The sequence below is a fragment of the Macaca thibetana genome, chromosome 14 (genome assembly GCF_024542745.1).
Source record: "Macaca thibetana thibetana isolate TM-01 chromosome 14, ASM2454274v1, whole genome shotgun sequence".
Taxonomy (NCBI): domain Eukaryota; kingdom Metazoa; phylum Chordata; class Mammalia; order Primates; family Cercopithecidae; genus Macaca; species Macaca thibetana.
This window is the reverse complement of record NC_065591.1, coordinates 61,446,929-61,459,538: the sequence shown is the minus strand read 5'-3', so window position 1 is coordinate 61,459,538 and position 12,610 is coordinate 61,446,929. Positions and strand designations below refer to the sequence as shown.

The window sequence follows — 12,610 nt, the reverse complement described above, 5'->3', positions numbered from 1 at the left end:
CTGTAACTTTTCTCCAGCTGTACACACAAAAGTCAGGTATCAAAAACAAAAATTCAAATTGTAGGCTTTTAAATAAGAAGTATAAAATATCCTTGAGACAAAAATGTATAAATGATGCAGCAGTGCCTTAACTCAATGACATGTGATTTGGTAGTATGGTTTTGATTTAGATGGAAACCTGGCATCAGGGGTCTGTGATCCTGGATTTTGGAAGGGGTCAGATTTGGCTCACATTTAGAAGGGGAGATATAAGGGTTAAAAGCTGCCTGGAATTTTGGCAAAAGTGTGAAAATTTAGAATAAAATCTAGATACAGAGGTCAGGTGGGCAGTGTGATGTAGGGAGCACTCACTGGATGGAAGATGCTTTCCTTGTAGCTGGATATACTATGCTGTGGGTCCAGCTAGCAATGGCATCAGCTCATTCTCCTAAGACTTATAAATTTATGAGCCCTCCAGAACCCCAAGGCTTGCTTATGTGTGGTAGGAGGAGGGACCATGGAAATAATTGGGAGGGCAGTACAGTGAAGAGTGAGTTGGGCCATAAGAAAATTGCTCCCAGGAGAATTTCTTTCTTGGCCCAATTATCCCTGATGTAATCATCCATATCTATTAGTGTGTTAATCCTTCTTTCATCAGGGAATGTAAACACACTGCATACATGTATGCACAGAAACATAAATAGCCATAGCTCTCCTAAGACCTTCACAGATACCCCCTGAGACCTATTTAACTATTTATTTACTAACATTCACATTGCCTCATTCAAATTTACACACATACAAACAGATAAACACAAATACGCTCAGGCAATTGCCCAGTGCTCTAGTCACTAACTGTCACTAATTGTATGTATTGACACATCAAATATACATTATAATCTATGTATTCTTACACTGATTATATACACCAATTTAAATTATAGACAAAACTTAGAAAAAGACTATGAAATAGAAACTTATACTTGAAGAAATGATTCAAATACATTCCGCTGCTTACATAGCTAAAAATATATATTTCAGATACATATTCACATTCCCATTAACAAATCAATAAAGTATTCAACAAATTCAGATCTCCACATTTATTCAGACTCGCATGTGGAATTTAAGTGTGTTATGTATTTTTGTACAAATGCATGCTGGCATCCATATAACAAATTTCTTATGCAAGCACTCCTTTTACTCCATCACTATATGGAACCTAAAAGTTATAATCAGTTTATTTCTGCCAACCAAACAGATAAAAACACATTTTTGAGCAACATTTTAGTCTAGATATTATTATCAGTATTGATGGTATACAGACCAATAAAGACATAGCACCTACCCTTGCAAAGAAAACAAATATTTAAAAACTAATCCACCTACCAGGCTAAATATATCTCCAAGCCTACCTAGAAATATGTTATAAACATATTTCAAAACAAAGCCAATGCATTTATCAAAACTTATCTAGTGTGCATGTAAGATTTGTGCAGGGTGTATTTGAAAGAAATCAAAGAACTATACAATATAATTAACTACAAATAATATTATAACTGCTGAACTATTTATGAAGAAGTGTACTGGTGTTACAACTTACTTTGAAAGGCATCCAAAAGGTGAGCTGTATTGATAAATTAGTAGAAAGATGGATACATCGGAACATAAATAAGAAATCAAGCATAACAAAATATTCATGGTAGAATTTATGTCATGAGTATACTGGTATTTACTGTGAAATTCTTTCAAGTTTTCTGTGTTTGAAATTTTTCATAATAAAATGTTGGGAAATGTTTAATGAAAAAAGGATGAAGCAAGACATAGGCTATTATGCCAAAAGTACAAACCATGTTAAAACACCAGTGAAAACGCAAACTAATACAAGTGATCTCAATGTCCTCTAAACTAACCCTGAGCATCTTTCATATCAACTCGGTATTAAGCATGTTATGGGATAAATTTTATGTATTTGACATAATTGATATTTTCATATGACTAAAGAAAAAAATCAAATTTTTCAGTTGAAGCTATTTTGCCAAAGATTAATTACTTATGTTCAACAAATAAACATTCCCTGCCATGCCTATATCCCATTCCAGGGACATCTATTTCTTCCGCCACAGGTCTGTCTCTCCAGTGGATGCCACAGAAACATGCAGAGCCAACTATAATAGAGTGTGGTCACTGCCTTCATGGCAGAACTGAACAGCGTTATGAAGAAAAGAGGCATTGATTCTACTTCAGTGGGTAAGGTTTTAGAGATATAGGGATATAGTGTTTGATAGTGTACCTGCCAGAAGTAGTTCCCAGAGAAATCTGGTCATCTGGCTTTAAGGGAGAAGATCATTATGTACAACAGAATCTCTATTCCCTAGAACTCTAAAATGTCAATTACTTTCATCTTTCATGGACTACAATGAGTTGATGCTTTGCATGGTGCTGACCATGAAAATGAAAGCCCCTAGGAGATCATGTATCTTATAATGATAATAATACAATAAGAATGAGGCAAATAAAATGTGCTTCTGTTCTGTATTAAGGCTAAGCCCGTTTACCCTCAAGTCCACTCCTGACTCTTCTGCGACTCTTTGTATCACACCTATCCAACCATTAATTGAAGAATATGATGGATAAAGCTGGTTGGGAAGCAATGACAGATGCAAGGTATCCCTCACTCCACTCCCCTGCCTCAAGCAGAGTCTCTAGTGTGAGATGCATCTCTTCTATGGTTCCAGCTTCCACTGGTTGGGCTCACTTTGGCTGTAGTTCTGGTAACCTCACCTTTGGCTTTCCAGTCTATAGGTGGTAGTAGCTTCCTGCTGTTACAGATCTCTAGACTATGTTACTGTCTGCTGGTCAGTTCCTCAGCTCTTTTGAAATCTGCCTAAATAATTTCCAGGAGTAGGCCGGGCGCGGTGGCTCAAGCCTGTAATCCCAGCACTTTGGGAGGCCGAGACGGGCGGATCACGAGGTCAGGAGATCGAGACCATCCTGGCTAACACAATGAAACCCCGTCTCCACTAAAAAAATACAAAAAAATTAGCCGGGCGTGGTGGCCGCGCCTGTAGTCCCAGCTACTCGGGAGGCTGAGGCAGGAGAATGGCGGGAACCCGGGAGGCGGAGCTTGCAGTGAGCCGAGATCGCGCCACTGCACTCCAGCCTGGGCGACAGAGCGAGACTCTGACTCAAAAAAAAAAAAAAAAAAAAAAAAAAAAAAAAAAAAAAAAAAATTTCCAGGAGTAAACGTATTCAGTTTTATTGTACTTGTTATTATGTTATCACCACTCAGTCTCAATCCCATATCTTCTATACCATTTTTTGGAATATTGGGATTGAGCCTCTGCAAACTGCATTCCTCCTTTGCCAACCAGCTCCCAAGATCTACAAATATGGTGCATTAGGAAGCTGGAGCGGGAAGAAGGAACTTGTACCCTACTTCCTTTCTCTTGCTCTTTCCCTAGTGGCACTTCTTTACCCAAGTACTAGTGGTCAATTCCAGTGGCCTTAGTTGGTTGTATTTTGAAGCTTTCCAACACTTCTAGACCAGCCTTACAATGCCCTCTTAAAGACCTAAGAATTAGCCAGATAAGTCTCCCCTCAACCCCAATCTCAGAGGAGTAAGTCCTAGTCACAGGGAATCTCTCTTCTGAATTCTTGAGACCCCAGCATCACCTAAACAGTTACCACTCCTCAAAGTCTGAGTTTCAGCTTTGCAGCACTCCTGTTTCAAATTTGTAAGATTTAATCATGCCAAATTCCTACCTTTTTTCCTCCAGTCCTAGGCTTAGAAGCTATGTCCTGAAGTTGCTGCCTATAATGATACCTTCATATTCCCTTTTTGTCTTGTGCATTTGCCAATATTTGTTTAACAATTCATTAATTTTTCTCAATTAAAAGAGCTGGTGTGTTTCTTATATTCTGACTAGACCATAACTGAACCTTAATTTTTGTTCCTAGGTTAGATTGTGACTGACCCGTGTGAAGCCAACAGAGTCACTTAATATGATCCACACCTAGTAGATATTAATCTAAATGAATAAACTAACATTGATAAATGTACCTTTCTGCTCTGATAGCAACATTGACGGAAAGACTATTGTTGCAGTGAAGTAGGGCATTTGTTGTAAAAGCCTGATCATTTCTTGAATGGGGTACAAGTTAGAGAGAGCTGGCATGATGTTGTCTTATGTCCTATCCAAAAGACTGCAAGGTTCCACAAGAGGTTGTAGAAGGAGTTACAAGCAACCACACAGAATATTTTAGCTTAAACCAAGTGGAGAACAAGTGAAAAATGAGAAGCTTCTAAGAATAACCTATGAAAGTAAATATAAGAAAGAGTCAGCTTTATACATGTAAGAGACCCAGTTAACATGATAACAACTAACTGCAGCACCAATTAATTGTGAACTTTCCATTCCCCCATCTCTCTCTTTCTGGGAGGAGAAGCCAGAAATCAGAGTTAACACATGAAGGATGAAAGAAGAAGAAAGGATACAGCTCTGAATGCTGGAAAGTTTGACTATTATTCCAGACTAAACATTCTAGTTATTCACCAGAAGGTAATTTATTATCTGAATGTGACCAGAAAATTTAAAGAACAGAGTTTTTGTACAGGAATATAAAAGGAGAACCAGCCCCACTCAATATATTTAAAGAGACAAGAAGAGAAAAACTAGTCAGTTTCTGATTGCACCTCAATTGATGGGCTTGGTCATCATATCACATAAACCTAGAATCTCTTAGGAGGTAATGAGCTCCTCTCTTATAGCGATTGCCTGTCTATCACTAGAAGATGTTTTGAGTGGGGTAGAGAATTGGTCTGACAGATTGCTAAGTTCTAGAGAATTGGTCTGACAGATTGCTAAGTTCTTTTTCAGCTAAAAGAGCACATGCTTTATTCTCAGTAGTTATTACGGACCTCAGGAGACTAAAACCTCCCTGAAGAATTTTCAGACACAAAGTCAGCATCACTGGCCTCTATCCCAGGGCCTATCATGAGACATAAAAGTGGCAGGCATGAATTCACTTCAGCAGAGAGAGGGAAGAACTTGTTCTGTGGGTGGCTCATCAGTCTCTCTTCTGGTGAGTTCTGAAACCCTGTAGGAATAAGCCAGCTGATTCTCCTGAAGCCTGCTCCATGAAAGCATTAGACTGGGCAAGGGGTATGGTGAGGGGAAGTGGAAGAGACTGGTGGAGGGTATCTGATAGAAGCATCTTAGTAGAATGAGCAAAGGAGCAGGAAAGATCTCTGGACTCGGGGTTCTTGTTCTGGCACTGCCATGTACTGATTTTATAACCCCAAGCAATTCATTGTATTTCTCTAGAGTTCTTACTTGCCATAGTCAATTTCTCTGTGACTCCAAGTTTCAAAGGGCAAAGTTTCTGTGGCTCATTAACACTGCTGCAAATTCAGAGAGGGAAGCAGGCCTCAGGATACAGGAACAGTTCAGGAATCTAGAAGGGAAGTGGTCACAACCTAACCCATGACAAACAGCTGAAGCACATGTGGTTTAATTTTACTCTTCCCTTATGAATTCAGTGATAACAAAATATGTAAAAGTCTCCAGGATATTAAAAGGAGAAATCAGCTAAACTTTAGATGAACAATGAACAGCTAACAATTTTCATTCTTTATTATCCATGATATAGATTGAAAACTATGGTCTTTAGACAGCCTTTCTGTACATTCCTCTAGTATCTCTCTACCTTCTTTCTGCCCCCATAACAGCACCATAGCAAACTCTCACAGGCAGTCTTTGCTTGATTAAAAAGTAAAATAAAGTAAAAGAACATCATAGCCATAAAGGGTCTCAGAGAATGTCCTTAAAAATAAGACATACACCAGGCACAGTGACTCATGCCTATAATCCCAGCACTTTTGGGAGACTGAGGTGGGCAGATCACCTGAGGTCAGTAGTTCGAGACCAGTCTGGCCAACATAGTGAAACCCTGTCTCTACTAAAAATACAAAAATTAGCCAGGCATGGTGGCAGGCGCCTGTAATCCCAGCTACTCAGGAGGCTGGGGCACGAGAATCGCCTGAACCTGGAAGGCAGAGGTTGCAGTGAGCCAAGATTGTACCACTGCACTCCACCCTGGACGGTGGAGCAAGACTCAGTCTCAAGTAAATAAATTAAATAAATAAATAAATAAATAAATAAAATACATAGGTCTAGAAAAAGAAATGGAATTTTCTACACTCATATAGCCAGTACCTTCCAGAGCCAGGGTCAGGACTCCTGACACCCTCAGGGTCCTTTCTTCTAAACTGCCTGATTCTTATATGACTTCAGAAATGTCAAGCTTCTTGGTTCCAGGAATAGGAGAATTTGTGTTCGGCCTTGGAGACAGGTACTTTAGTATAATTTTTTCCTATGTATCTGCCTTTAGCCACTCACTTTCTTTGTTTAAGGGTACCTGTGAAATCTTTGTTCAGAAATGCATTCCTCTATTTTCCTTTTAAACTTCCTCTCCAATGCCTTAATGATGCTTCAAAGACCTTGGTAAGAGAGAAGAGAGTCACTGTTCAACTCCCACTTGTGAGTGAGAGCCTGCGGTGTCTGGTTTTCTGTTCCTGTGTTAATTTGTTAAGGATGATGGCTTCCAGCCTCATCCATGTCCCTGCAAAGGACGTGACCTGAATGCTCTGCACATGTATCCCAGAAATTAAAGTGAAAAAAAAAAAGAAAAGAAAAAGAGAGAGAGAGAGAAGAGAGTCTTAAAAGTCTTTAAATTGAGGTTTTATCACCTGATCTCCACAAACTGTGAGGAAAGTTCATCTCACTGGGTTTCAGTGTCCATATCTGCTAAGTATTAAATGAGAAAATAAATGTAAAGTTCTTTGCAGAGTACTTGGCACATCATGTGTGTTCAATAAGTATTCATTTTCTTTCTCAGTATTACTTTATTCCTATCTGTCCAGACAACCCACAACGTTAGCAATCCCCAAGGTATGGGAATTGATGTAATTCTGGAACAGTCAGGCAGTCTTTCTTCTACAAATACTAAAACATAAGTACCCAGACCCAGAATGGCTTTGACTTTGCCCTGAACAAAATCCTGCTTTCAGCCTGTTTTCTTCTCCCTTCTCTTTCTGTTACTTTTACATTGGCTTGGTTCTCTTCTATGTATTGTGATGTCTTTCTACAAGACTTTATGTGAAGAATGAGAGTGTAGTCAAACAGGAGAAATAAGAGACAAACATCAGTCCTGGATCCCAAGGAATCAGAGTTCTTGAGGAGACACAGGCATGTGCAGACTGCGTTCTAAGACCAGAAGGGACAAACTCAGTATAAACATGGAGGGGCCGCCACTGCCTTGCTGGAAACCATAGTACCTGTGAGTTATGTATTGCTGGGGAAATTTTTTAAATGCTTCCTGGGGTGACAATGCGGCATTGCACCCCATTCCACAACCTCTGTTACTTTTAGATACCTCATGCACCCTATTAGCTTGAAAAGTCTGCTTAGTGAAAAGCCTAGCCTTCTGTATCCTCATCTGCCATGAGTGGATGTTAGGACCAGATTGTTAAATGGCTTAACATAAAATGAGAATCTTAGGAAGTCACTTCCATTTTCCCTCTGAGATTGCATGGTGAATTCTCAGTCTTCTTAAATATTATTACTATATTACTATATTATATTTAGTAAATATAAGGCCATTGGAAATACTGAAGCTTTGACACACACAAGTGTGTCAAAAACAGAATAAACAATACAATCACTGTGACAGAGAAATGGCTGTAGGAAATAATATGTGAGTGCAAGCATAAGAAAAATGGTGAATAAATACAAGACATTAAGGGTTTAAAAAGTGCCTGTGTGGATTAGTGGATTGATATCAGTGGGCAGTCCCCAAGCATGTAGATAGGATTGTGTGAGTATACAAATCTATGTGTCTATGAGTGTGTATGTATATATAAATGCTGCATATATGTCAGTGCAGACTGACAGTATGAGGACAAGATGTGCATGTTAAATGGTATAAAGATCAAGAGGGACTGTGTGAATATATTTGCATAACAAGAGTGACTTTATGAGATATGGAGAGAGTATGTGAATGAGCATCTTGTTAGAGTATGAATGAACTTTTTTACTAGCTGTTGTGAAGGTACATTAATGTGTCCTTGTGACTAACGGGTATTTTGAGAGTACATCTAACCATGTGAGGGCATGTAAGTTTGTATTTGGAACAATGCTCTCACACACAGAATGCTAGTGTACCTATAGAATATTTAGGGACAAATGCATAATTTTTCCAGAAACAGATACAGCCTCGTGCCTTTGCACAAATACATGTTGTTTCTGTTGTTGCTTTTTTGCAGTAACTCTGCCAATGAAAAGCTGATGCCCAGAGGCAGTCAATGACCTCCACACCCTACTGTCCTTTTCCCTCTCCATCCAAGCACATGACATGATACAAACCTGCTCTGGGAATTTCTCTCATTAATTAGGGACACATGTGAATTAAGCAACGTTTTTAAGAAAATATTTAAATATTTCCAAGTGCTATTGATAACACAAACTCGTGCTTTCTTCTCTGGTGGTGTGAATTGTAGTTAGCATATTTCTATTCAATGATGCCTCCGAAATACATGAAAGTTGTAGAAATGTAGTTTAAACATTTTCCTTTTAACTAATTTCTATTATTGAAGTATTTGTCAATGTCTCCCTTCTTTATAAAACAGAGGGAAATATTAGCTCAGCCTGCAGCCTGATCATCATAAAATATGAAGAAAAGTTTGCCTGCATCATCTCAAAAGCAGTGATTTCATGAATGCATCAGTTTCCATTTCCTCGACATCATCGCTTTGTCTCTTATTTCCTGATTTCTTATCCTCCAGCAAGTGCAACTGTTAGAATTCTCCAAGTCAGAAGATCTGACCCTGAAAAGTACCCTAAGTTTGTTCTGCTATGGGGTCGTTCAATGTCACTCACCCTGCATTCTTCCTCCTGACTGGTATCCCTGGTCTGGAGAGCTCTCACTCCTGGCTGGTGGGGCCCCTCTGTGTGATGTACGCTGTGGCCCTTGGGGGAAATACAGTGATCCTGCAGGCTGTGCGAGTGCAGCCCAGCCTCCATGAGCCCATGTACTACTTCCTATCCATGTTGTCCTTCAGTGATGTGGCCATATCCATGGCCACACTGCCCACTGTACTCCGAACCTTCTGCCTCAATGCCCGCAACATCGCTTTTGATGCCTGTCTAATTCAGATGTTTCTTATTCATTTCTTCTCCATGATGGAATCAGGTATTCTGCTGGCCATGAGTTTTGACCGCTATGTGGCCATTTGTGACCCCTTGCACTATGCCACTGTGCTCACCACTGAAGTCATTGCTGCAATGGGTTTAGGTGCAGCTGCTCGAAGCTTCATCACCCTCTTCCCTCTTCCCTTTCTTATTAAGAGGCTGCCTATCTGCAGATCCAATGTTCTTTCTCACTCCTACTGCCTGCACCCAGACGTGATGAGGCTTGCCTGTGCTGATATCACTATCAACAGCATCTATGGACTCTTTGTTCTTGTATCCACCTTTGGCATGGACCTGTTTTTTATCTTCCTCTCCTATGTGCTCATTCTGCATTCTGTCATGGCCATTGCTTCCCGTGAGGAATCTCTCAAAGCTCTCAACACATGTGTGTCACATATCCTGGCTGTACTTGCGTTTTATGTGCCAATGACTGGGGTCTCCACAGTGCACCGCTTTGGGAAGCATGTCCCACACTACATACATGTCCTCATGTCAAATGTGTACCTATTTGTGCCTCCCGTGCTCAACCCTCTCATTTATAGTGCCAAGACAAAGGAAATCCGCCAAGCCATTGTCCACATGTTTCGCCACATCAAAATATGACTTTCACACTTGGCTTTAGAATCTGTTGTTTATTTTGGCCATAGGTTCTCATCAGTAGCATCATCATCATCATCATCAAAGTATAAGATAGATTATGTGCTGTGGGGAAAGTAGGCCAGGAAATGGTGATGCAAAACTTATAACACAAAACAAGGAGTTCCAAATGAATAGTACATTCACTAAATACCAACAGCATTCTTAGAAAGATAAATATTGGGGGCAATTGAGTAATTAGACAAGTTTTACAGAGGAAGATTTAAGCTAGGAATTATTTTCTATAATAATGAATATTACTAATATAACAATTAACGAACTTAGTCCTAAAATGTGTCAAGTTCTATTATAATTTGTGTGTATTAATTCACTTAATATTCATACAAATCCTCTAAGACACAGATAATTAATTCTTCAGACTAACATAGATAATATGTGGTCCAGTTGACATTCAAGACTAATCTCTCTCTATTGTTAGTGCAGCACCGAACCACTACAAATATGGCCTGACAGTCAAATTGGCATCATTTAACATTATCATTGCTGCCTTTGCTTTCCCCACCACTCTCATTCTCAAACACTCACACATTGCTTTAACTTCACAAAGTGACATCAGATTAACTATTAGAACTCACCACAAAACGTATGAACAAATGTGATCCAGGTAAACTGATAGATATTGACATTTAGGAAAATCTCCAGATTTCTCTTTACTTCTTTTATCTGCCCAGCACTCAACCCTCACCAACAGAAAGTGATATTCAATATCTGAGATATCTGATTCACAGAATTTTGGGGGATAGGGCAAATTATGCTAGGGGCACAACTTCTCTTTCTCTTTCCTTCTTGAGGTTTTAACTGTCTTCCAAAAAATTACATGTTAAGAGATGTTAGAAATTAAATCCTTCTAGGATTTCCAGTTGCAAAACAAAAACAAAAACAAAAACAAAACAAAACAAAACAAAACAAAGCCTAGGATAGACAGACTAGAGCACTTATTATTTAGATACCAGAAAGTAATTCTTTCAGACCTTCTCATACTCTTCCCTTGATACCAGAGGTAGGATATAGTAAGAAATTCCTTGGCGCTAATTTTGGCGCTCTCATACTAAGTTTAGATTTACTTGTAGATCAAAAGAGAAAAGAGAGAGAGGGGAGAGAGAGAGGGAAAGAGGAAGAGAGAAAGAGAAAGAGAGAAAGAGAAAGAGAGAAAGAGAAAGAGAGAGATATAGATATAGATATAGATATAGATATAGATATAGATATAGATACTATGTAGTCTAACGTAGCTCACCAGGGAAACTCATCCAGAAACCACATGGTAGCAAAGCATATTGTTATCTAGAGTTTTTTTCTCTTTGTACAAAGCTGTATTGAGGAACTATCAAGAAGAGACAGAGTCAGAAAGAAGGAGCTATTTTAAAAAGGAGATAATGTAAGTACTCGGGATTCAGATTTTTCAAAAATGTCTACAGGTGCAATAAGAGACTAATAATACATGTGTCCTGGTCCACTAAATAGATTGCTTTTAGAACAATGTTGGGATAGCGCAACTTAGCATGATTTCCAATGGAAAATTATTAGGATATTTAGTGGTTTAGATTAAAGCATGGTCTTCAGTCAATTTAAATGATAACTTTTCTGATTCATATAAGAAGTTCCTATTTCAACATGAAATAATAATTTTAATGTTTTGATATTTTAGTTTCAAATATATACAATGAATACATAAATGTAAAGGCAAGGTTTAGGGAAGCTGCCTAATGAAAGAAAACTCTCACTGATTCCTACCTCAGAAGCAGCAAAGGATACATTCTTTTGACCATAGGCCTTACTTAGAAACCCAATGGTGTAACATAGAAAGGACAAGGAACAAGAAAATATGAGCCTCCCAAAAAGCCTGTGACTCCTTTGCACTTTATTTTCCCCTTCCTTTCTTCAGCATTAATTAAAAGAGCTACTGATTTTTGGTTCTAATGGAAAAGGCATATTTATATTTTTCCCTCTCTCACGAGGCAGGTGCCATAAGAAAAATGTAGGACCACTCCTGCAGCTCTAATCCTAAAAAGGCCTAAGCTAAGCCCTGTTTTTGTTTTTGTTTTGACTTTGGGTTAAAAACTCGTTAACTTCTTTTTATTTGACATGATCATTTTTGAACTCAACATTTTCCCTTATTGAAACAGCAAAAATACTTGAATTTTGGCCTAAAATAAAGGTAAAAATCAAACTGTTTTTGAATTCTTTGGTTACTTTTTCTTTTCTGAACTTTTATTTTAATTTCAGGTGGTACATGTGCAGGTTTCTTACATGAGTAAATTGCTGTCACTGGGGTTTGGGGGACAAATTATTTCATCACCCCGGTAGTGAGCATATATTTCCTGCCCAAATCTCATGTTGAAATATAATCCCCATTATCGAAGGTGGAACTTGGTGGGAGGTGACTGGATCACAGGGACAGATTTCTCACGCGTAGTTTAGAACCATCCTCTTGATGCTGTTCTCATGATAATGAGTGAGTTCTCACGAAGTCTAATTGTCTAAAAATGTATGGCACTGCCTACCTCTGTCTCTATTAGTCCTGCTCTGGACATCTGATGTGCCTTCTCCATCTTCACCTTCCACAATGATTGTAAGTTTCCTGAGGCCTTCCCAGAAGCCAATCCGATGCCAGCATCATGGTTCCTGTACAGCCTGCAGAACAATTATTTCTTTACAGCAATGTGAAAATGAATTAATACAGCATAGTAACAAATAGGTAGTTTTTTGAACCCCATACTCTTCCC

The 12,610-nt window shown here is 38.8% G+C and overlaps 1 protein-coding gene across 1 annotated transcript; it reads left to right on the top strand.

Moving 5' to 3' along the window:
• Nucleotides 1-8,819: 8,819 nt before the first annotated feature.
• Nucleotides 8,820-10,030, top strand: LOC126935176 (olfactory receptor 51I2). Its single transcript, XM_050756376.1, has one exon. The coding sequence runs from the start codon at nucleotides 8,895-8,897 to the stop codon at nucleotides 9,831-9,833; it is 939 nt and encodes a 312-aa protein (XP_050612333.1). The 5' UTR covers nucleotides 8,820-8,894; the 3' UTR covers nucleotides 9,834-10,030.
• The last annotated feature ends 2,580 nt before the right edge of the window (nucleotides 10,031-12,610 follow it).

Coding starts and splice junctions, on each gene's coding strand:
- LOC126935176 (XM_050756376.1), top strand. CDS start 8,895: ATGGGGTCGTTCAATGTCACTCACCCTGCATTCTTCCTCCTGACTGGT.